The sequence below is a fragment of the Poecilia reticulata genome, linkage group LG13 (assembly GCF_000633615.1).
Source record: "Poecilia reticulata strain Guanapo linkage group LG13, Guppy_female_1.0+MT, whole genome shotgun sequence".
Lineage (NCBI taxonomy): Eukaryota > Metazoa > Chordata > Actinopteri > Cyprinodontiformes > Poeciliidae > Poecilia > Poecilia reticulata.
Genome location: NC_024343.1, coordinates 6,570,405 through 6,596,601, shown reverse-complemented (window position 1 = coordinate 6,596,601; position 26,197 = coordinate 6,570,405). Strand labels below are relative to the sequence as shown.

Below are 26,197 nucleotides of genomic sequence, written 5' to 3'. Positions count from 1 at the left end.
TGCTCGTTAAGAGAACCTTTTCATGATATGCAAATTTTTTGAGATTTTCATGAGCTGTATGCCAAAATCATCAGTATTGAAACAATAAAAGACCTGAAATATTTCAGTTGGTGTGCAATGAATCTAAAATATATATATGACAGTTTAATTTTTATCATTATATTATCGAAAATAATGAACTTTATCGCAATATGCTAATCTTTTGAGAAGGACCTGTAGTTTTAACGTAATCTCGGGTCGGCTTGTGGAGCACTGGAGGTTGCCATGGCAACGGCTGTGCTTAAATGACAGAGAGATGGAGAGTAAAAAGGTGCGAGTGGTTTAGAGTTAATCACCTGTTCAGGTTGTTTAACGTTTGTATTGGCGCATCATAGCCGTTGTAGTTTCTGAACATTCAATAAACTTGGACTAATTACCTTGTTCTTTGTGACTATACGTCATTAACAACAAACATCAAACACGGTGTATATTTTTCCTTAAGTATTTAACAAACAAATGGCTTCTTCCGCGATAATTATGTGAAATTAAATTAATTGTCTAATATAAAAAAATAGTTTGGTGCGGTCGGGCTCAGAGTCTGAGAGGCTTGTCCTTTATCAAACAAATTTATTTATTTTTGCCTCTTATTTAGTGGAAATATTGATGTTGATGAGATTTTCTCCAAAATGAAAACGTTTTTCAGCCTTTATAGCTCCACTGTTGAAAATGAGGCTCTAACATTCACAAATGACAGTGAAATAAAATCCAGTCCATCATCTGGTTTGAGGTGATTCCTCTGGAACCTGTTGGAGGAAAAATATCCCAACTTCAGAAGATGAGCTTTTAACCTAAMAGAGCTCTGTGGTTCCTCCTGTCAGTATGAGAGTCAGGGTGAGGAGGCGCCATGTTAGGAAGAGAAGTGGAAGCTGCAGGATCTTCAGCACAAACGGGTCATAATGCTGGGCTACTGATTATCTCTGTCTGGACACAGGATCAAGAGAATCAGTTAAAAAGCTAAATGAATGGTTACATGCCAGACATGGAAAACTGGGATGCACTCCATGCCATGATGTTCAGAATTTAGGTCTCATGGCATCTCAAGGTGTCAACATTGCAGCCAGTGGGCTGAAGAAATACAGCTTTATTTTGTAACAATTCAAGAGCTACCCAGCTTTTATCGCTTCGCAAGAAAATTAATCTGCACAGAAACTCCAAAGCACACAAAGAAGTAATATATATATGCATGTATGTATGTATTTTTGTCATAGTACCCCCAAGAATTTAAAACTACTTTCACCCCTGATTATACTCCATCACAGCGTCAATGAAATAGCCAGCAATAATGTGAGGGTCACTATTGGTCTTATATGCTTCTAGAGAGATCATTTTCCTCAAAAAGCCATCTATGCATCCATTAATACATATCCCATAAGGCTTTAATTTGTCGTACCCATCAATGTGCCAGACATAGTTTGGTGCCCGATTGACATATAAGAGTCATCTCAAGCGATTTTGTGCACGCAGGTCAACCCCGTTGGGATCCAATAAGCGCATCAAAAGACGTACTGTTTCCCTGTCTGTGACAATGCCAGCCATCCAACATTTCTGGTGCATCCACCTGTAGCCGTGTTGTCTCCCAGATCCTTGTAGTTGTTCCTCATTAAAAGAGGCCACTTCTGCAACATTTGTCTTGTTTTTTCTACGCCACAGGCGCTTCTTTTGCAGTCTTCTCTCCAGTGTTTTGAGACTTAATTTAACATTATGGGATTCTTCCAAAACTTGCAAGATTTCAAGATTCGTAAAACCCCTTCTGAAGTATTGCTCAATGAGATTATCAATATCCATTTCTTTCTATCATATCTCAAACTATATCTCAAATGWTAGGGCCAACTCAAATCATCTCATTATAATGAGATACTATCTCATTATTTTGAGATACTATCTCATTATTTTGAGATAGATTATAATGAGATACTATCTCATTATTTTGAGATAGTATCTCATTATAATGAGATTTTTTTTTTTTTTTTTTTTACAGAGTGGCGGAAATGGGCTTCCATAGGATTCTCGCTACATTTTGTAACTGTGAAATAAAGTTGTAGAAAAAAGGGGAGGTGCTATTAGTGCCACTATGGCAACCGCGGTGACGTAAAAAATCCTCCCTCCCTGGACATTTATAGCCAGTCCTTCGAATAAATAAAGTGCCATTTCCAATTTAGGCATTATAGTATGAAACAGCAGCTACGTTCTTTAATCGTTGGACATCATTAATCTTGGTGTGAGTGAAGACGTCCACGTCTTATTTTCTGTCAAAGTACATTTCTTCGTCAGCCTTAACGGGAACTGTTTTTTTTAACCGAGGACTATATTCTTCCGCCCAACGCGTTCCATTGGCGGAAGGATTCAGTTAACTTTGGTGACAGTGGAGAAAGACGTTGTTCATCATTTGTATCAGTTTTAGTTTTATATTTTTTTCTTTACACCGTTTCTTTTTGTGCTTCTTGTTCAGCTTTTTTCCCTTCGGTCGGTGCCCTTATTTAGATGGCCAGCTTCCCAGATTGTGTAAATGAAAATGATCTAGGTAAGTAGTTTTGGGCTCTATTTAACTCGGCACAATGTTAAGCTGAAGCGTTTATGAAAATGCGGAACTGTCAGTTTCAGTTTTAGTTTATTTGATCAATATATTCTGTAAAAGACTTAATGAACATGTCGACATATGATTAAATGTTTAGTGAAGTTGTAGCTTCTTAAATAATGTTCGCATTGCTCATTGCTTGTGTTGTGCGACGTGGACAGACACTACAGCTGGTGTCAGTTTGTATTGGAATGTAAGCTAAATATCTAGTGAGCTTTGGGGTTTTCAAACCTCTGCTAACCCCCGTATGATTTCCAAAGGTTATGTTTACATTGTTCAGTAAAGGCGTGCCGAGTTTGTGTATCGAGCCACTGCCACAGTAATTAATGGCCTTGGCCTGTTCTCACAATGCTAGTCTAACATGACCGTTGTAAAATGTCCGAGTTTCAGTGTTTTACGCAATTTGCTCTGATGTAAAGCACTTAGTCATGCTGTAATCTCTTTGCAAAACACTAAATAAATTTGAGATTAAATCTGTGTAGTTTGTGATGTTATCGATTTATATGTATTTGTCTATACTTCCTTAATGTGAATGAAACAAAACATTGAAACCATCGCGGAAAGGGACGTTTTTTTGTTTTTTTTAATCGATCTTAAATGAGGATCGTGGTGGCCCCACACTGCTCACACCCAGCGGCGGCCTCCATGATGCATTTAGTGGTGAACACGTAGCTGTGCAAACACTGCGCTCACACAGCAGGCTGGCCCAACACACAGGGATAAGATGCTCTGTTCTGATAGGGAATCCCTCACAATGTTAACATTTGTCCACCACTAAGAGTAGATCTTTACCCGAAATGGGTTCTGTGTATATTTAGCTAATCAAAGCGGTTTTTTGTTGTTGTCGTCTTTCTATAATGTCACGCCAGTAAACGTTGACATTAGGAAAGTACATTTTAGTGAGTCTATACACAGATATGTAAACTGTGCTGGCCATAGCTTGCTGGATCAGTCACTATCAGCCTCAGCCTCTTATCAACAGTTTAGTTTATGTAATTGACTTCAGTTCACTCGAAATCTTCCCCTGGTTGTTGTGTATCTACAGGCCATTCTATGTCCTCAGTGTTCACCTGATTGGCAGGTATGAGGGGTGTGGCAGCCTGTTTTGTGTGTGTGTGTGTGTGTGTGTGTGTGTGTGTTCCCTGCCCATTTTAGCCGAGTGCTACTTTCAGGTTGTTTGTTTATAGACTGCCATGTCTGTCACCATATTCAATAATGAAACCTGTTTTCTTTCTTCCAGACAAGGCTAAGTTCGTTGGTGAACTCCTGGTCCCTGTTGCTCCCTTCGACCAGAAGTCTGGGCGTGAGGCCTGGACTGTAGCCTTTGCACCAAATGGTTCCTACTTTGCTTGGTCTCAGGGACATCGCATTGTCAGGCTCATCCCTTGGAATAAATGCTTGAAGAGCTTGTAAGTATTGTAGTTACTCCAAATATCTGGCAAGCTGTTGTTGTCCTCCCTGCTCTAACATGCCTGATAGAAATAGTTAAATTTTCTGCCCGTTTTGTAGGATCCCGCTGACATTAGAAGTTCATGTAAAGAACCAAGCTCTCAAGCACCTGAACTAAGCACACCAACCTTGCTGTGAACATGTTCAAAGCAGACACAGCGCAGAAATTTATATTAGTTCTAAATGGCTTTCTGCTCATAATTGCTGCTGGGCTTCTTCACCCAACATCCCTGAGCTTCACTAGACTAATATATAAGAGCTTGTTATTGCTTTTTGAACAACAAGCTCACTTTTCAAGTATAAGGGATGGACTATGGTCAATATGAATAGGTCAATGTTGATCCCACAACTGAACCTTGTTACTGTGAGCTCACACTGTAGCTGCACTTCACAGTAAACCTGCTCAGACTCATAAAATCAAAAAGCATTTGGTCTTAAAATGGATGTCTTTATGCCTATACCGTCTTCTAACAATTTCTTTCTTTTTAAATTTGGTTTAGTTCACTGAGTGCCGGCGAAGAAGGTACCAACCCAACTAGTCCACGCCATTTGTCCCGTCAAAACAGCGATGGAGGCGTTACCATCCCACTGGCTGATGAACCCCGTGAACACACGATAGATTGTGGGGACGTAGTGTGGGGCCTGGCCTTTGGCTCCTCCGTGCCAGAAAAACAGAGCCGCTGTGTCAACATTGAGTGGCACCGGTTCAAGTTTGGTCAGGACCAGTTGCTGCTGGCAACAGGTCTCAATAATGGCCGCATCAAGATCTGGGACGTTTACTCTGGTGAGTGCAGACTGGGGTTTCTATGTTTTTCTGTCTTCACAGTGATTCTTGAGAATAGGGACAAAACAGGTCCTATGTTTTGGGCAAATATTCAATGTTTTGAATATTTGCAGTTAGCATACAATTTGAAAAAAATATACACAAAATATAATTTTTTCAAATATCTGACTAATCTAACCTGGGTCATGTGAGCACAACAATGTATATTTTCCTGGTGTTTGCAGAATATTTTTTTATTTTAAACATTGTAGTCAGTGGATGATGCCTGTAAAAGCCCTTGTCCAGGAGCAGAACTCAATACATTATAATAGTTTAAAACAATTAAAGAAATACTAAAATTATATATTTATGACAATTAAGTACAAGTATTCATATAAATAATTATAAAAGTATCAATAAATTGAATTAATCATTTTTATATAATTTTCCAACTCCATTGAAATTTGTCCCTAGTTTTTGTCAACATCGTCAGACATAAAAAAGAATGTAAAAAAATCCGGCATTATTGGGGGCACCAGAACTACTGAGGACCCCGTGACCACTTCCTTTCTCTTCCTTTGCTAAGAGGGCTAGTTAGCTCTGGTTAGCTTATGTTATTCTTTAGTTTTTTTCTTCTTTTTATTCCTAAGTTGTTTGCCACAACCATGATGTATCAACGCCATAACTGACAATTTACACAACTTTGATGAAATTTTGTGAAATAAAAGCTTAATATTGGTGTAATGTAAAGATTTCATGGACCTGATGAGCTACAATATGGCCTTCAGAATAACATCATATAAATTGAGGTAGTTTGGCATTTCGTCAACTCCGTCAGATGTCAACTCCATCAGAGTTTTTGTGACCATTTCAGTTAAATTGTTGTCAAATCTCACTTAAATGTGCAATTTATTCATTTTATTGTATTTTACATAAATTGCATTACTTCACATGTATGAAGTTTTTCATTTTACTCACTAGTTTGTCACCACCTTCAGTTCTGTGTCAACTCCGTCAGATGGACCTTTTTTTTTGTTTTAAATAATACTTATTTTGTTTCTTGAGAACCATTTGTCTGTAAAATGAGTAAAAATATCACTAATAGGGTATTTTAAAAATGATTTTATATTTTTGTCAGATGGTGATGACAAAGTTCTGGGTCAGGTCGATTAAAAATGTTGCAACTGGGAGCCTGCACCTTAGCATCTTTACCAAAACATTATTTGTCATATTTGCACACATAAGGTTGAGAAATAATTAAAAAAAGAAGGGAAAATTAAAACCCATTTTGTCCCTATTCTCAAGAATCACTGCTTCAGCAAGTAATTGTCAGAATAGACCATCAAGGTGGAAGCAAAATGTAAGACCTGACCTCCATGGTCTCTGTCTTTGGCTGTTTGCTTAAAACGGACCTAGTATGTGAAATTCACTTTTTACATGTTTTTGTTTTTCCATTTCGGTCCCTAATGCTCCTCGAAACAGCCCAAGTACTTCAAAACACCACCCAGCCATTTTCTGGCAGTATCTTAATGTTTTTTGGTATCTCACAAACAAAGGTTTTTCAAAAATCTCCAGATTATTAACTCACAATCGGTGGGCACCACCCTGTAACTCAGCTACCCCAGCGGAGTTGGTTGAGCTGGTTTTACCACTGCATGGGCTGAACAATGGCTAAAAGAAAAGACCAGAGTTTTTGTTGTTGACTCATCGTACAGAAACCGCTGCTGTGTTTGAGCAGGAGGCTCCACGTCTGCTTCTGGGTTTGACTCAGGGTCAGAGATGGATGGTGTTACTATTAGTTTGCAGCCATTTTCACATGAATTAGTGTACATATTGTGTTGGGTTCATGTTTGGATCTAAAGTGACCAGGGTGTTTCCACAGCTGACAGACTCAGTTCGGTCTTTGGTTCTCTTGAATTCACATATGAATTCGAACTGCACCAAAGTTCACTGTAATGGAACTGAGACATGGGTTTGTAGGCCAGAGTTTGATTACACATTCACACCTCAAACCAACAGGACTTCCTACACAAACAAACTAGAGTTCGATCAAAGCAGACTAAACAGGGCTGGTGTGAACACATCCTAAAACTTGCTCATTCTGAAAGGAGCTCAAGATAAACACACCTGACCAGTGAAATCTCTGATTTTGTACAAAAATATGTAACAATGTAATGATTAGTAGCCCACAGACATATCCAAGATTGCTTAAGGAAGCAAAATGGAACCCTTCAACATTGTTTGCCCAAAACACCAGCAACTATAATGACTTTGTAAAATAAATAAATAATAAAAAAAATCTTCAGCTAATATAATTATTTTCCTCAAAATATTAGTGAACAAAAAGTTGGATATTTTTTTAAGTAGCTTTAGAGGATGAGTATCTTTCTCTTTCTGTAGTCATTGTTGCTTGTTTCCTCTCATGCAGAATATAGCTGGATCTGTATGATCCAGCTATAAATATGTGTTCAGTATGAACACATATTTGTGTATGTGTTGACACAGAAATATATTTATACATATTTCTGTATGAACACGTCCTGCACCGGTCGGCTCTAACTGTCTGGCTTTTCATGTTTTCCTGTTTGCAGGAAAGTTGTTGCTGAATCTGATGGATCACACTGATGTGGTGAGAGACTTGACCTTTGCTCCCGACGGCAGCCTTATGCTGGTGTCTGCGTCCAGAGATAAGACCCTGCGTGTGTGGGACCTTAAAGACGATGGTGAGTGGTGCGGCTACCTGTGAGGATCAGGAACCTTCATCAGGTTAACTGTTGGAGCGCAGACTGCTGTGGTGTTTGTTAAACCAAACCCTGGTCTGCCAGATTTTCTGTAGACTAGTTTTGTGGAGTTTTTGAAAAGCTGACCTGCTGACTCTAGCTAAACATGAACCATTTGAATCAGTGGAAGTCTGGGCTACAAACTGGACCAAATCCAAATGGTCTTCCCCTAAAGCATGAAAGATCATAATGATGACATCATCATTTTACTGCCTGAAGTCTAAACTCTCTGCCTGTAAATGAACTGAATTGACTGTTTCCTGTATGAGTGAGCTGGCTGCTCTGTGCTGAACTGAACCTTTTGCCGTCATGTCTGCCAGGTAACATGGTGAAGGTCCTGCGCGGACATCAGAACTGGGTGCACTGCTGCTCCTTCTCTCCCGACTCGTCCATCCTGTGCTCGGTTGGCGCGGGCAAAGCGGTATGTCCTCATCTTTCTTCCTCTGTCGAGGTTTTAGCATGAATCTTTGTGCAGCTGCTTGTGATTACCTTCAATCAGCATTGTAATTGCTAAAGTTTCCAGCTTTCCTGCCCCTTCATTTACATCCAAGAAAAATCTGCTCAGTGTCATTGGTTATGTAGCTTCTTGTAACCTGACAGAGCTTGTGCTTATTTATGAAGCAACAGAGCAGACAGATTGTTAGGATCAGGTTTTTTAATGACAACATTGAGGAAGTTGTAATAAAAAAAATCTTGTAATGTAAAAAAATGAAAATTAAATATATTTGCTCATAAAGAACCTGCATTACATTTAAAAATAATCAGTAATGACATTTTGAAGTAAGCTCTGTTTGTGGATGTGCAGTCAGCAGAGTAGCCACCTTGACTGAACTTGTTTCCAGTGTTAGAGCAGGTAAGGTAGGGCTGGTAGCAGTTCTGTTAGGCTCTGTGTCCCTACAGTGTGTGTCTTGCTCTTCCTGTCACAGGTGGTGGCAGAGCTCAGTGTGTGATTGGTTTTGAAAGGAGCGCCGCGCTGACATTTGAGCAGCCGGTGTAAACCATGGACGCACAGTTCACAAAGGCCTGGCCAGGGCCACCTGGCACCTGACCCCAAGGTCAATCTGTACGTAGGTGCTGCTCTGTGTCTGTCTACCTCCTCTATTTATTTTTTGGACATTTCACTTTAAAAGATGTCAATTTCATTCAGCTGGTGGTAAAGTAGGCCTGTATTCCTGCTGCTCGACCCCTCCGCCCCTTATCTCTGACTAGCTCCATATTCCATCTGCTCACAATAGTTCCTCTTAATTCTATCTGTCAGTTGAAATGTTTGTTTCGTAGCGCATGCTACAGTGTTCTGCTGCCGCTGGCAAAGTAATGGAGCGCATCCGAGTTCCCGCCCAGCCGCCACGCCTCTCAGGAAGCGTTAGCCAACACCTTCCAGCACCTCTTACTGCAGCTGCTGTTATCCTGATTCGGCTAGTTTCAGTCTCACTGCATTTCCACAGCACTTTCACTGCAGAAGGCCAAGACCAGTTCTGACTTTACAGAAAACGCTGTAGATCTGTTGCCGTTGGCAGCACCAGATGAACAACAAAAAAAAATGTTTTGAATATTTGCAGTTAAACACATTTTCACTGATTCAGCATAAAACAAGAAAAGAGGAACAAGAGAGAGAGGAACCGTCTCCAAAGTGTCTTCATGCATTCAGTTTCAAGTCATTTTAATAGAAATCAATCAGCATTTGCAGCATTTTTTCAGCCTAGTTTACCAATAAGCTGCAACCATACAAAGTCCTAACAGAGTTCAGGACCCAGCCACTGCTCGATTCTGTTGGATGTGTGTGGAAGTGAATGTAATGTGTACTTTGCCAGAGGTATCAGACCTTTGGCCATAAAATATGCTCTTCTCTTGCAGTATCTCTCTCTTCGTAGGCTCCTGTTGGAGGCGCGAGCCTTTTGTAAGCTCTGAGCTAAAACTCTGAAAGGAGAAACAAGTGGAGTCATTTTGTTCCCTTAAGTTACTGTTTGTTTTTCTTTTTTCCACTTGTTTTTTTTTTCCAAAGTATTTTTAAAGTTTATTAACTAAAGTAATACCATACTGCCATTTCTAGATTAACTAGAATGTTTAGTATATAGTGTAATTACTACTGAATGTAAAGTTCTGCAGTGTATTACAGTGGCACTGAGCATACCTCGTTGTTTCCTGCTGTAATTCATGTTGCTTGATTTTAATTGGTAGTTGTTGAGAAGTGACCCATGAGAAATGTACCGTGTCGCCTCCAGTGACTCTCCGGCTCATTTTCTAAGCTATAACAACTCCCTGCTTTAACTCGCAGGTGTTCATATGGAACATGGATAAGTACACGTTGATCCGGAAACTGGAGGGGCATCATAACGATGTGGTATCCTGTGAGTTTTCACCTGATGGCGCGCTGCTGGCCACGGCCTCTTATGACACCCGGGTCATTGTGTGGGACCACCACAAGGGCACCATCCTCCTGGAGCTGGGGTAGGAACACACACCGCCGTTTGCTGACTGCATGTCTGTGGTTTATATCAGAATGTTGAATCCTGTGCATATTTTTCCTGGTGTGTCATTTCTTTCCCCCGTCTGTCTGTTTAGTTGACTACTTTTAGAAATTATGGAGTACTTATTGCTCTAGACTAGCGGTTCTCAACGTGGGCGGTACCGCCCCCCAGGGGGCGTTCAGAGGACGGCAGGGGGCGCTAGCGGACATTTTTACAAAAGGGGGGAGCTGGGATGCCTTTGGGGGGCGTTTGGTCGAAGGTAAACTTTAAACCTTATATGTACAACAATACCAGTTTAGACTTTGAGCAACTTGGTAAAACTGTATTGTGTAACATTAAACCATGCTTGGCTGCAACTGTATCGATGGCAGCTCTTCTTCTATTCAGTGTTTGTTAGCTTCTGTTAGCTTCTTGGCGCAGCTCCGTTCTCCTGCTACTGGTAGCTAAAATCACGATACCCTCACTTTGTATCCCTCTGAAAAATGAACCCATTTAAATAAAGAAATAAAGAAATCCCTCCATGGGTGATACCACGATAGAGRGCGTTCATTTTATAGCGTTAACACCGGAGCTGTAAGTGGTCCGGTATGAAACGGGTGTGAGAGAACAACACAGCACTTTAACATTTCAATAATCAGATTGCAGAAATGGTTTCCGTTGTTTTAAAAGGTTTATGTCAGTCTGCCTTTTCCCCATGGATACGCTTCCCGACCGCCCTGCACCTTAGGGGCTTTAAAAAAAAAAGACGTTCACATTGCGCAAAACAGGAGAAGCGGACAAAAAACGGAGCGACGAACTAGATGTGAATTATGGCATGAAAACAGAGAATCCGACGTTGAACTGTGAAAAATTAACACATGATGTGAAACACATGACGATTAGGCGGCGCAGCAGGTGATGAGTGAAGATTACTGATGGTGAGCATCAATAAACTATAAAATAAATCTAGCAACAGGAAATAAACTAAGTGGACATAGCAATAAACCAAGAGAGGATAATACTAATCAAATGAAACTAAATGGAAATGAATGAAGAACAAAATGCAAGAATAAACTAAGAAACTAAAGTAAATACAGAGGAATAAGCTGGTATGGCAAGACCTTTCGAGCAATAATTAATACAGAGACTGTATGGCAAGAATAAACAGACACTATTTCCAGATAAAAGGTAAAATAATATTGTTGAAATGCCATGGGTTTGTTGAGACCACATCTAGTACTGAGAATAAATGTCTTACAGACCATTACAGTAAAGAACTGATCACTTATTTATGTTTTTAATTAGATTTGATATATTTATTTCTTCAATATTATTTTTCATGTCAGTGTTAATGTCATGAGGCTGATGACTCCATGACACTTTCAATTTGACTCATTAGGATTTTATTAAGAACCACATTTGTAATTTCTGTCCAGTAAAACTATTAATCTATAAATCAATAGTCTATATAAAGATATAATCCATGTTTCTGTCTCATATTTGTACGGCATTAAAATGACCTGGAACTTTTGTTTTTCCACTGAAAGCTCTGGTTTGCACAATAAATGCCATGTGGGTGAAGTTTTATAGATGATACTCTGATGTCCCATTCTCCTGAAGGCAGCACAGAGCTGTCAGTCGTTTTACAAATAGATCAAAGTTTAAACTGGCATGTTGTTCATCTTTTATCTGGTCATTTTGTACATGATTTAACAACTAGAAAATGGCACAAAATAAGAATATTTTTTCCACTCTGATTGGCTGCTGTTAGGCCTACAAATTTTAACTTGAATGTTCATAAAATTTTTCATAGACGCCTGTGAAAATAATTTCTATTCCCATGGCTTTTTTTTTTTCTCTGGGAAATTATTTTTGATGATAAATACAGAAACAAGCATAAAAATCMAAACATCTACTATAGTGATAGTAATATTAATAATAAAATAATAGTCAGTGCAAAGTAGCTTGCAAATTCTTTGGTGGGGGGCGGTGAGGGACCTGGATAAAGGCTGGGGGGGCACTGGGCCAAAAAAGGTTGAGAAACTCTGGTTTAGACCAACATTTAGTTTTATACTTTTAATATTGGAACAAGACCTGAAGAAACACCTGTTAGTTTACAAATCAAGAACAAACTTAAGATCTACTTAACAACCCAGAACAAGACTCAGACATGGAGAACCAACATTTAGTTTTATCAGAACCAGAGAAACCTCTGTTAGTTTATAAAATATGGACTACTTATTCTTATTAAACATGGGGAACCAATACGTAGTTTTATACTTTCACCTTTTTGTCTTTCTTTTGTTTTGTTTTGTTTGTATTTCATTCTAATCCATGTAAAGCACTTTGAACTGCCTTGTTGCTGTTGATGTGTGATATAATTAAAATGACCTTACACCAGTGTTCGGACCACTGGAGACGGCTTATGTACATTGGTCAGTAGAGAGGAGCAGTTGGCATGTTGTCGTTATGAACCATTATGCTCATAACCACAAACTCATTTATGTGCATGCAAATCTCGACAGTTAAGTCCCACTGTCTTCCTCCACAGTCATCTCTTCCCCCCTCCATCACCCATTTTTGCTGGAGGGGCAAATGACCGCTGGGTCCGCTCTGTGAGTTTCTGCCCCGATGGCCGCCACATCGCCAGCATTACTGATGACAGGTGAGAACAGAATGAAGAGAAGAATCACTGAGAGGAGACCAGAACACACAGACTGATTCAGTCACATGGCTGAGCTGTTGCCTCTAACCATGTTGAGGTCAAAACAAGGAGCACAAGGAGGAATGGTGGCGAGTGCAGAAGAGTCATTCATTTGATATTTAAAGAACTCTAGAGAGCAGCTGTAGGAATGGTAAAAATGTTTGTTGATGCTTCTCAGGGTGTAGAAAATTCTGCATCTTTTCTAGCTACTTTTAGATGTTTAATATATTTATTATGCTTTTTACATTATATATCTAAAAAAAAATCACAATTCCAACAAGGAAGAAGGAAAAAAAGGAACACGACCAACATCCCTGTAAAAACCAATGTCAAAGTTTATGGAACCATTGCTCTGCCAAAATGTCAAAGGTCTGCTACTCCTGGGCCTTTGTTGAGGGTTTATTGGAAAAAAAATCATAGAATATTTCCAGTTTTTATTAAATCTATTTTCAGAGCCTCTCATCACATACTTGATATTTATTTTCTAGCTATTTTTAGCTGAGTCTGCCATCCTGCCTGCCTGATGGGTTGTTTTTAATGCTCAAAGTTTTTCTTCTCCATGCAGTTTGAGTTACCTGATCTGCAGTGTTTTATCCAAAGTGTCCCAGTGCAGCTCTGACTGCAGGCTCTTTGTTCTCTGCCCAGGTTTGTTCGTTTCTGGAGTATTGAGGAGAGGGCTCCTCAAGCAATAGCCTCCTTATCGAATGGCCTCTGCTGTGCCTTTTCTGCTGAAGGAAGTGTCCTTGCTGCTGGGTAAGAACAGAATACAGACTCTCTGCTGTTAACTCTTCGGCCTTTTTACTTTCGTTTCCAGGCTCAACTGTCTAAATTGTTTTCAGGACTCGTGATGGAAGCGTCCACTTCTGGGAGGCTCCCCGCAGCATCGCCAGTCTGCAGCACATGTGCAGGATGGCCCTCCGGAGGGTGCTGACCACCCAGCAGGTGGAGGCTTTAGCCATCCCTACTCCACTCCAGGACTATCTGACCTACAAAGTGGTCTGAGGCCCCTCTACAGTTCAGCACACTGACAAACCAATGAATACCTTATTTAAAAAAAAAACAAAAAGGAAAAAAAAAAAACACAACGCTTCTAGACCCTCTGTTCAATGAGGAAACCCAGTGAGGCCGTCTGACAGAGATGTGTTCAGGTTTGCTGATAACTCTGAGCCATGTCTGAGTCGATCCCTCAGCATTCTATGTTGTACATATTTATTAGAAGCTGACCGTACTGACGCGGTGCTCTGCCGTCGGGTCGGGATGTTTCTGCTCGCTCTCTCTCTTCAGTGTTGTCTGCTGCTCAGAAATGTGGAGGTCCGGTTCCACCAGCTCTGCTCTAACTTGAAACGGCTGATGCACTTAAAGAAGAGGCCTTTCAGTGGTGCTTGCTTTGAATGTCTGTCATCTTTAATGTTCTGTCTGCGGTGTGGAGCTATCAGCTCCTGTCCACACTACCACACAGACCCGGAAAACAAATGCCACGCTTCTCATCTACATGCACAATGAAAAGTTTTAAGAACTTTTTAAAAAATAAGTTTGACTGTTTTTTTCCTCTGGCAGTATTTCCATCGCAGCATCTGGACTCTAAACACTACAGCTTTGGTGATCCTATCGTCACTTTGCTTCTCGCCAAGCCATGTTGGTTCTAATCCCAGAACGAGCTGCTTCACAGGTCAGAACATTCTGACTGGGTCAGAATCAGAACATTTGTTTGAAATATTCAAACAAATGTTGCATATGTTTGAAACCAGCAGTTCAAACATCTGCTGGTTTGAACTGACTGGTGCTTCACAGTATCGGCTGTTTGAACCTAGAATTGATTATCGATGATGGGTGCCGATGTTCCTTTCTAAAATCATCAGTATTCGTCTTAATAGAAGTTTTGTACATCAACATATCAGATGTTGTTGGTTTCTCCCCAGTGGAGCCATGCTGCCACTCTGCAGCTTACATTTCCAGATTAGCTGATAATCCAGTTTGTTTCCATTAAACTAGAAATTTCCACTTTGAGTCCAGAGGTTTCTTTCATCATGTTCCTCCTAAATCACCCTTCTTCTGGTTTGGATTTTGTACATTTGTAAATTCTTTTACTTTGGTCGTGTTATGTTAAAACGTCGGCCACATGTCTTGCTGTTCAACCTTTACTGTATGCATCCGGTGGTCCATGGCAGTCCTGCTACAATCATGTGTCTGCACTATTAAAGCAATACCTGCCGCCCATCAGGATGCAGATCTACCATGAAAACTGCTGACAAATCAAGCAAAATTCTTAAAGGGGGGCGGGGGGGGGGGAAATCGGCACCTCTGGGGAAAAAATAAGCTGCTTGTTCATAAAATGTGAAAAAGGAAAAGTGAAGTGAAAGTTTCCTCAGAGTATTCCTGGTGTTTTAGTAGTATTTAGGTACACAGCAGTGATGATCAGACTCATCCTGACTTTGTAAATGCCAAAGGTTTTCTTTTTGCCTCTTTTGTTTTTCTAAAATGGTTCGGCAGTTCTAATAGTTTGTAGTAATATGGCCTATTCAAAGCAGACATGTTTTATATATTTGTTAATGGGTAAACTCAGTTCTGCCTCTGAGATGCATTCTGATGTTTCCAAATATCTGTGAATGTATGGAGTTTCTACAACCTTCTTGTTTAAATAAAGACTTTTTGCAAAAACTGGCTGAAATGACTCGTCTAAAACATTATTAGAAACATTTCTAATCATTCATACACAACCAAACACTGGAATTCCTTTGAGTCTAGGTTCTGGTTTTTTGTTCTTCTAATCAGGACTGGAAAATCTTTAGTTATAATGGTGAGTTCAATGTGAAGATATGTGTAGGAAAACTGACTCCGCATGAACTGGAACTGTAACCTTCAGAAAACTGGAAAATTACACCTGTGAAGTCCAAACCAATGAGCTCTGACGTTTTCTCAGATTTTTTTTTTTTTTATTGGCCAGAAGTTATTGTAATAAACATTGCATGAACCATGAGACAAAGTTCTGAGAAAAATCAATGACTGAAGCTGGTTACATAATAACTGCCCTTCGAATAGAAACCTCTGCTTTCTACACACCTGGTTTAAATCGGTTCTGACCAGGATGTTTTGTAGGATTAAATGCTGAAATGTTTCTCCTCAAAATTCAGACATTTTCTCTATTTGTTTCTGACATTTGTAATCAAGATTTTAAAGTGGCTTATTTTTTTTTTTTTTTTTAAACTATATTAATGTTGCTCGATTTTTAAAAATTAGTAATGTCAATCATCACAGGTGGTAGACTGGGATGGTCCATCACTCAGCCCAACATGTTGCCTGTTGGCAGCTGGGATAGCTGTGATAGGCTCCTGCTAAAACACATCACGAGATCCAATAATGATCGTTGCTGACTGTGAATGTGATGCTATCACATTGGCCTCTTCGGTTTGTGTTTTTTACCAGACCCGGAAAAGGCATTGCAGTTATTGGTTTATTTAAACGTATGCCAGTTAGAGGCAGTTTTCACACTGTTTGTCCTCAGAAAGAAGGAAAGAAATGAACCATTCAACATAAGCATTCAACTTACAAAGGCATGTACAAAACGACTCCTTACATCTGTAATCATGTTGTAACAGAACTAAATGTATTTATAGTTACAGATTGGTTCTCCGAATGTAACACTGTTCACAGTTAATTAATCATCTTAAAATGACATTCATCTTGAATTAAAAAACCTTGCAAAAAGTACTTAGCATAGCGTAAACGGCAGAGGAGAAATAGCTGATATTCCAGGTTCTACACATTCGCATAAAAGTCCAACAAAACACCGAAAGACCAAAGGCAGCTCAGAACTGCAATGTTATATCTACAAAATCTCCATTTGAACAGTCAGCTATTTACACTGTACAAACATCTTTCCAAAAACATAAAACACAAGCATATTTTTTTTCAACCTGATGGATCCTCTGTGTCCTCAGCCATTAGGGAGCCACATGATGAAGGACTAATTCCAGGTTCTAAGGATTCTGTAAGAGCTTTAGTGGATATCACACGAACCTGTCCAACTTTTATGCCATGTTTGGCTCTGTTACTCCCCTCAAAATGTTCTACATACTGATGGAATACAAATGGAAAAGTTATTAGGACATTGTCCTTGCTACGTTTCACAAGGGATACAAAAACACCTGTTATGTGCAATGGGAAACATGTTGGCAGTGGAATGTTGGAGTGCATTGCAGTTTCAGGGCCAAAGTGACTTGACTTGAGGTATGAGTTTTGTTCTCTGATAAAGAAAACTATAAGAGCAAATACATTCCATAAGAAAACTATAACATAGTGGTCACTGGGAAGTGAGGTTCAACAAACGTTTGGTATCCGTCCTGAATGAGGTTTTATTCCAACCCGTATCTTTACTCCATCATTACTCATACTGTACACAAAAATATGTTGATTCCTATATCTTTGTCCATTATGCTTTTTCTTGTAAATGTTTCATAGTGCATCTGTACATTGAAGCCTCTCTAAATTTTATGATTCCTCTTCTGTTATCATGTACAAGTAAATTCTCAGATGATTGTAAAAACTTCTCAACAGAAGCGATCTGATCCAACATCAACTTTCATGTCTGATTCTAGCAGCTCAGTTAACCACTCACTGCTTGCTGGAGATTTGATACTGAGAGTTTAAGCCCTGAATCAGGAGTTTTCCTCAGTAGTTTCTGATGCATCTTGTGTTGGTTGGGTAGATTTCTGCAACATGAAGCAGAGGATCAGTCAGGCTGATGCAGGAGCAGCAGTCTGATCAAACTCAAGACATGAACACTTGTACACATTCAGAAAAGTTAAAGAGACACCAGCTGAGAAGAGGTGTCGGCCGACCATCATCGCCGCTCTGCAGAGGAGCAACAAGCTAAATGTTTTTAGTAAAAAAATGTTTTCATGTATTATTTTGGGAGATCAACCAGTCAGAAAACATGTCAAATTTGCAGCATGCTGAAAATCTCAGAGCAAATTGGGTTCTATTTATCATGGAGCCTGTTTAGAAGTGCTAATCATGTTAAATACTCACAGAGATGTTCTAGTTTAACAGGGTGCCCACTCTGCAGTCACTTTGTCTTCTCTCTAATAAAGACTTTAATCATTTTTCTTTTGTCTGGAACAGTTGCCAGCAGACCAATTTTTTTCTTCACACTAACCTGCAACATAACAATTTGCCTCCACTGTTGATATAAAAAAGTCAATATGCAGTCATGAGACTTAAACAAGTCTCATGACTGCAACAAGCCGTTTTCTTCCTGAAATCACACTTTGCTGCTGTGCTTTCCAACAAGCTGCAGAGGAAACAAACCCCAATCAGGTCAGTAGTTTTAGTGGCATGTTTAAGATTGCCTAATCACTAACAAAAAAGTCACTTCTCAAGAAAGAGATAAAAACAAAAATACAGTCATTGACAGATGTGTTAGAATCAGAACACAAACATCTCTGTTCCCCAACACAGACGTCCATTTCTGAGTCCAACTGGACAGAAGGACAGTAATTGTGCCATGTGTTTTTAAAGTCATTCCTGTTCTGTGTTACTGAAGCATGACTTCCTGTAAGACCTTTTATCTCAGTAGCACTGCACTGTTCTTTTGGGGCTTCCTACAAACTGTCAGTCACATAATCACACTTCAGTCTGCTGTTGTGAGTCAGTGATAATGGTCACCCCTCGGCGAACCTCGTTCAGGCCGTCACAGGGACTGCCATGTTCAGAGTCCAGCACACAGGTTGTCGACAAATGACACGTTGACTCTGTACCAACTGATAGGTGCATATTTAACGAGACAGCAACGTCCCCGTTAACTGGAGATGCCTGATCCACTGGTGTAGTGGTGTCCCTGTGGTGTACATTCCCAGTAGGTAGCTGGTGAGAGGGCAGATACTGGCTGGGGTGGAAGTGAGGCCTGCAGTCCAGATGTCTTATGCTGCTTGTGTTCTGGATGGTCTCTTTGGAAACGGGCACATTGGACAGCAGTGGTATGCAGGGTTCAGGGCAGTCCTCCCCGCCCGGCAGCAGAGGTGGGAGCTGCTCTTGGCTCAGGAACTCTTCCTCATGTGGAAGTGGGTAATCACTATCAACATCATAACCTCCCAGGTAGTAATCAGACTCCAGCTCTTGAGTGGGGCCTCCCAGAGAAGAGTCCAAGCCAGCTGTGTCACTGTCGGACGGTGACCTGAAGTTCTGCACTTCCTCAGTGTCGGACATCCTGGTGCTGGGCATCCAGTCAGACGTGTCCCAGTGGTAAGCTGGTCAGGAAGAGGAGATGTGATTAGCAGCTATAGTGACAGATTCGGCAAACTCATCTTTACACAGAGCAGATAGTCAGTAACATGCTCATAGAAAACATCAGGACTGTCGCAGCAAATCACAGAAAACATGCTGATGGCCTATGTGACAGGAACAGCCGCAGAAGAAAAGATTTTTATGTGAAAAGTGACAAACGGAACAAATGTCTTCACAGCTCGGCGTGCAGAACGACAACCACAGAAGCCATGCTTTGTCCAAACAGCTCTGGGAAAGGAAATAGATAAATGAATCAAACACAAAGAATGCAAACGCTTGTTGGGTTTTGTTAGAGTCATTTTTCTGCCACGAACCAGACATACAAGTTTACCACAAAAAATGACAAAAGAACTTTAAATTTAAGCTTTGAATTAACAATAAACCCATGACTTGGTATGTCACAGAATTATTCCAGCATTTACAAGATAGAGTTGAGAGACAGATAAACTGCAGTTCTTCTCCCACCTGAAAACACACTTACTGATATTCTTTGATTGTATACCAAAGTGACTGAGTGGTTCCATGTTACCAAATACTGAGAGAAAGAAATAGAAAGGCACATTTTTAGGCCTACAAATGTGAAGCACAACAGTGTTCGTTCATGTTGTTATCTCGGAACTACAAAACAAGTCAGAACCAAGAGATCACGTGACTTCTCAGTTAAAATGAACATTTTTCCACAAATCAGCTTTCTTTTCTTTTTGCTACCTTTCCCTCGCAGTCTAAATTACTTTAAGGACTTACACTCTATGCTGTCCACATTTATGTGGTTTGAGAGACGACCCAGGATTCATCTGAAAGCACTACATTGACCAAAACTGCATGGTGGTTTGACGGTACCAAACGTCTTATGTGGTGATCACCCATGCTTTTCAACCCTCCTGGTCATCACTGGGGATCAACTCATTTGGTGACATCATCAATGTCTTTGTTCACTTCAGGACTTAAAGCCAGGGTTCTCCCTCACATCATCATCTTACTTTGAGTACTTTCAGCTAAAATAAGCCTTAAAACACATGGAGTTCCCTCAGACTGTCCTCTTCCTCACCATCCCATGCCAGAATGGATTTAGCCAGTAGTCTGTAGACTGTCTGTCTGTCATATTGAAACAGGTGAACTCAACCTAAATCCTCTGACAGTCCAATCTATTTGGAACAGAGAACTTTTACAGTTGGATATAGTTTGGGATGCTGGGCTAATTTAAGTCTAACCTCTAAGAATTTACCAGCTATTTCACTTTAAAACCATTCATAGAGCATAATAATACACCACATTAAATATTTCAGATGAATTTACAGGATTAATATGACTGTCACTTATGAAGTGATGAACTCATCATCTAGAACATTTCCACATGTTTTAGAATTGACCAATTATATCACATTTCTGATCCCGTGTGAACTCTGTTTTGTCTAATATACTATGTTGTTTTTTCCTTAATAATACCTCTGACACCTCTCTTAAACAAATTTAGCATAAAATATTATTTGCTGGATTTATACCAAAACAATTCTAAAATAATAGTTTACTCCTGATATATGTATGAAGTCCTTCTGGATATGAAGCCTGCAAACAATCGTTTGGACCTCTGTGAAACCGAACGAAGCTCTAAGCTTCTAACATAATCCAGTGGATGAGACAGTAGCTAATCAGAACATTGTATGTACATGTGCTACTTGCTTTTTGTGTTTTATTGGGGGTTTTTCAGGCTGCACAGTGGTGCAGTTGGTAGCATTGTTGCCTTGCAGCAAGGAGGTCCTGGGTTCAAATCCCAGCCCGGGGTCTTTCTGCAAGGAGTTTGCATGTTCTCCCTGTGCATGGTGGGTTCTCTCCAGGTACTCCAGCTTCTTTTAAAAACATGACTGTCAGGTTGATTGGTCTCTCTAAATTCTCCATGTGTGCATGGTTGTTTGTCCTGTCTGTCTCTGTGTTGCCCTGCGATGGACTGGTGACCTGTCCAGGCTGACCCTGCATCTTGTCTGTTGACAGCTGGAGATACCAGCACCCCTCTCAATCCAAGTAGGGATGAGGGTGGATGGATGTTTTCTTTTCCTTAGCAATTTAATGTAGCTGTTAAAGCTGAACAAAAAATCAATAACAATATCACAATAGAAATATGATCAACATTAATAAATCATACATCTGATAGAATATTCAATATTCAATATACAGAATATTCACTAGATTCCGATCCAGAAGCGCACAGCATTCAGGGAGATGTAATGAGAGGAAAGGTTTTAGCTGCTTAAACCTCTCAGGTCATGTCAGTTCACCTTGCACCTAGTTGATGCCAGGTGGGTGGCGTCAACTCATTCCCTCATTCTTTGGTTACCTAGCAACAACCTGTTCAGTAGCTTGTGCAGCCTCCTCATAAATGTTTAAAAATAAACTTTGGCCTTGAGTGAAAACTGTGGATAAAACATTTAAGACTAACAAAAGTAAAAAAAAAAAAAAAAAAAAATCAACCTCCTAAAATGGTGAAATGCTGTGCCTTTAACTTAAAGAGCAGATGTTTGAGAATATTAATATCTCAGATCCACATTGATCCACATCAACAAAGTTTGACAACATTTTCATTTGATTAAAATAAGGTCATCAGGTCGGGCATCGAACCTGCAACGGCCGCGCCGAGGATTGAATGAATGGATTTAAAGTTAATATCTCACATGCTCTGCATCCTTGTGGGAAATTAAACAATATCAGGAAGAGAATGTGGATTTCTACAAGTCTGAATCAGACATGGATCCAACTTCCAGATGCCTCAATGTGCCACAGTTCAAACAATTATGTGCAAGTGTGAGCACCGTGGGAATTCAATTCAATTCAAAAATACTTTATTGATCCCAAAGGGAAATTAAATGAAATGTCAGAATGTCAGGCAACATACCATTAAGGAAGAACACTGAGACACTGGTTCTGTCTCAGTGGTCCGGAGAGAAATTTGCAGTCCACCTCAGAACTAAAGAAAAAGACCTTATGCTGAAGTTGCTTACTGTCATTATCCACAACAAAATGTGTCCTGTACCAACACTGAAAAGAAAATGTAGAAAAGAGGAATGACTCCAAAAGCAACAATAAGAAGAAAAACACCGAATACAGATTGCAAATGCAGTCAGAAACAAAAGTTTTATTTTTGGAGACACACCTTGAGTATCTGATAAACTAAAATAATGACCAAACGAAGCAGTTATCAGTAATTAGCTACATTAACTAATTATACAGGTCACCTGCTGACTGCTGAAGCGAGGCACCAGCAGCTCTAGTGACCCTGCAGAGATATGTGTGTTAGATGGATGGACATGTCTATTTGTCTGTTTTCAGACACACTTCTTAAATATTTAATATCTGAATGTTATAAACCCAGGCCACTCGAAGCCCCTCCACATCAGACTGCAGAGACGTAACAAGCAGTCCTGTCCTCTTGACCTCAGCACGGCTCAGTGAGGTAAAACAGCTAACAGGTAAGATTCTGTTAGCTGGCCGTCAGTTTCATCTCATTAGGTAAAAACAGATCTTCTTCTAAAAGATCTGATCAATTAAAACCCAAAAGGTTTTAATTTATTTTTTTGCTTTTATTGCCTTTATATTTTCTTTGTTTGATATCCATGTGTGAAATAAAGTGAAGTTGAATTGACTTTGAATTGTGCAACTTGTTTATTAAAACTCTTTCTTTTTTCTGTATTTTGTTAAATCTGACATGGAGCTGTATTTAGAACAATGATGTATATAATATACTACAATTTCTCTAATATACTTATGGAAGCAGGGCTTGATGAGGGGCATCACGCATCATTTTGCCTGAAGCAGTGCTAGTTATTGTTATTGCCCCCCTCATGTTCCATACAACTTCAAAGACATCAAAGAAGAAGAGAGCAAAAACAGTGAGAAATAAAATAAGATTGTTTCCATATACTGTGTAAAAAAAATCATGACATGGCTGAAGCAGCGAATGGATTTATCAGACAACCGGAGAAGCAACTGGTCCCAGTCTGACCAGTACACAAACCATGAAGCATCCAGAGCCGTGGCTGCAGACAGACCAGTCTGCGACAGCGATGCAAAGAACAGAAGGCTGCAGGACGTAGACAAAATAATTCCACTTCCAATGAAAAGGAGGGAAAATAAATAAGTTACTAAAACAAAGTGATTGCTCTATTTGAAAATGACAATAAATGTTTAGAATATTTTAGAATAACATAATTACTATCACTTTAAGTGTGATTTCTTTAGTTAAATCAAATATGTTCAAAACAGAGGAGTCTCTAGCAGAGAACAAAAGATTGAGGACAGACACTGACATAAGAGTAGCTGCAGCCATCATGAGAGTCTGATCAAAGTCCAAATTATCGGTATTATACTTCAAAAGCAAATCTCTTCAGCCTCAGAGCTCAAACCAGAATTATAGCTAACAGTCTAATAACAGTCAGATTTGTGGGCGTACTGTAGAACAGAAACCATTTTTACTTGGTAATTATTATTTTGTCTACTCACTGCTGTACACCACCAGACAGACAGGGACAACAGACAGACTCAACCAACAAGTCACCTCTATTGTAGGTTTCACCACGATCCATAACTGACACTGTCAGATGGAAGAAGAAAACACAGCAATGTTTAGCTTTAAATCATGACCACATAAATATGAATTCCTAAGGATCCTGAGTCATTGCTGTTTGACCTCTTGTAAAACTAATGTATATTAACTTAAAGTGCCAGCTAGGCTTATAGGCACAGCTGGTAAGCATATTGTATATCAGACATCCTCAAAATCTGTTACTTCATGGTAGAAGAAGAATCTCCAACTCAAACATTTTCAAGAATTGAATTTGAGAGAATGTATTGCATGGGGAAACATCTGGAGCTCAGTTGTTTAGCAGAGACATGTTGTGGAAGCCGGTCACCAAGGCAACCATTAGATGCCATTTCCTCAGTTGTTTGGGACTGATAGTAGACAGAACGTGTGTCCTACCAGAGCAAACGGGAACAAGTGCAGGATGCTCCACTCTTTAAAAGAACTCTGCTTTCACCAAACTGAGGTGAGGTTTTTGGCTCTGTATAGCATGTCATGTTTGCACCATGGAGAAACAAAGTCACACACAACTAATTAGAAGTTTGTAAAACTGATTAGGTAAAAAGAAAGCATAAATTCTAAAAATAAAAATTTTACACATTTAATCAGGCTAATGTGATAGTTAGGGGAAGGAGCATTTATGCTACTGGTCATTAAGAGAAAAACAATATTCTGTTTACATTGAATAAATCTAGCTAATTTATATATTGGATTATTCTGCTCTTTCCCAGTGTGACATTATGGTGCTGTAATAATAATAATATGCAGACCAGATGTCACATCCCACAGTAGAGAACAGCTGCACTTGGRTGTTAGACTCCAGTCCTCCATGGCTGGTGTGCTGCAACTTTTACATGTGTCTCTGCTTCAATAATAACCAAATCCAATAATCAGGTCATTGGTAGAACCTGAAACACCTGACACATCTATAAGCTGCAGGACACTAGCCTCCATGGACTGGAGGGAACGGGGCGAGTTAGAGGAGATTGGCTCTGGTTGACTGACTGCTAACAGCAGACATCTGAAGGATCCAAGGACTGGAACAGCAAGTGAAGAGACACAAGAAAGATGAGAAGTGGTACCTTCACTTTCGATTGTGTCAACTGCATCGTTGACCAGTCGAATGACAGTCACAATGGAAGCTTGAAGAGGGAAACAAGGAGCAGATACATTTTTAAAATAGTCGACATTCATAGAGAAACAAAGCTCAGCATATTGTTGATGAGAGCCGATCCTCACTCTGACGACTGTGAGCAGTTATGTTTCCTTCTATCTTCTTTTAGAGGAAATGTACAATTTTACATCATCAACACAGATACCTGGTGCAAGCAGGTGTAGCAGATGATGTACAGTGTGTTTGAGGTGTATTCTACCTGCAGTCAACTGTACAGAATGGGACAAATCACCAACAGGATGTTGCTTAAAGTTATTTGGGTTTGATCAGGATTCAGAATCACTCATATGAAGTAAGAGGCAAATGCCCTAATAAAGGAATTAATTAAATAAGGGGGGAAATAACGTTTTTCCAAATAATTAATCCAAAACACTGAACTACATAGAGAAATAAACAGATGTGGAATGATAATAACATGGCCATGAAAGGATACAGTCATAGTAAACATAAAGTAATTCCCTTTAAACGCCAGGATTCCTCAGACTTTGCATGGCTTCACAATTCTTTAAAGCCAAAGATTTTTCTTCTTTGGCTTCATCTTTTAAATGTGACATTCTGTGATGTCTGTGTTTGACCAGCCAGGTTAGGTTGAAGTCATTTCACAACCTGAAAAAGGCCAGATGTTTCAGAAGTGCCAGATTTTACTTTCTTTATACAGCTAAGTACATATGATGCCACCTGGGTGTGGAAATGGCGAAGAGCTGAAAGCCATGATGCAACAGCAGATTTTAGTCTCACAGTGTCCAGAGACATTCAGCTGAATGAGATAAAATACTGAAAGCAAATCACATTTAATGAAGATGAGCCATAAAAGCAGCACACAAGCTGAACCTGCCTGTCATGAAGGTCATGAAGGCGTGACTGCCACTTTTCTAAATCTAATCAAGCGGTTTTGTTTCCAGACAAAACCATTTGATTGGTAAAGTTTAATGTCTAAACTTTACCAGGAGGAACACTGGAGTTTATTTTTCTGTCATGTCAATTCTAACAGGAGGACATTAAAACCTCTTCATCCTCAGCTAATGGAAACTTTGTCTCTTAAACCTCCACCATGCTGCCATGTTTGTACTAAATGATTATTACGTGTCTGTAGGGGCTGACACTGAGGAGTATATTTATTTGCTGTAAATGACAATAACTGTTGGAAACATTTTGCATGTTAAGCTTATCTAGCCAGAGACTATAAACATGTTGCAGTGGATGTAAGGTCTGTATTATTTCATTTTGAGATTTTTTTTTTTCAATTAGAAAACTAACTGAAACAGTACTTCTACTCAGAAAATATTTGTGAAAACTTGGAATACTGTTAAGTTCAATGAATTAATGAGGAATCCAATAAAACTCAGCACCACAGATCCAAACTACCTACATAAAACTTCAGAACTATGTGTGTTTAAATAATGTCCACCAGACA

At 39.6% G+C, this 26,197-nt stretch overlaps 2 protein-coding genes across 8 annotated transcripts in view; one reads left to right on the top strand and one right to left on the bottom strand.

Annotated features, from left to right (window-relative positions):
• Positions 1-2,153: 2,153 nt before the first annotated feature.
• wsb1 (WD repeat and SOCS box containing 1) lies at positions 2,154-15,418 on the top strand. The gene is made up of 10 exons (XM_008425182.2): positions 2,154-2,257; positions 2,489-2,560; positions 3,855-4,023; positions 4,564-4,847; positions 7,418-7,549; positions 7,927-8,027; positions 9,882-10,054; positions 12,605-12,718; positions 13,403-13,510; positions 13,597-15,418. The coding sequence occupies exons 2-10, from the start codon at positions 2,521-2,523 to the stop codon at positions 13,757-13,759; spliced, it is 1,284 nt and encodes a 427-aa protein (XP_008423404.1). The 5' UTR covers positions 2,154-2,257; positions 2,489-2,520; the 3' UTR covers positions 13,760-15,418.
• Positions 15,419-16,190: 772 nt separating this feature from the next.
• LOC103474312 (protocadherin Fat 3-like) overlaps positions 16,191-26,197 on the bottom strand; it is a 28,789-nt gene continuing 18,782 nt past the window's right edge. For 2 of the 7 annotated variants that reach the window (XM_017308202.1, XM_017308203.1), the window contains exons 17-20: positions 24,692-24,751; positions 23,586-23,621; positions 19,521-19,574; positions 16,191-19,002 (exon numbers count right to left, since the gene is read on the bottom strand). In XM_017308202.1, coding sequence (XP_017163691.1) covers positions 18,380-19,002; positions 19,521-19,574; positions 23,586-23,621; positions 24,692-24,751 — 773 coding nt within the window. In that variant the 3' untranslated portion in view covers positions 16,191-18,379. The other 5 variants (XM_008425174.2, XM_008425176.2, XM_008425177.2 and 2 more) reach the window with 5 other exon arrangements.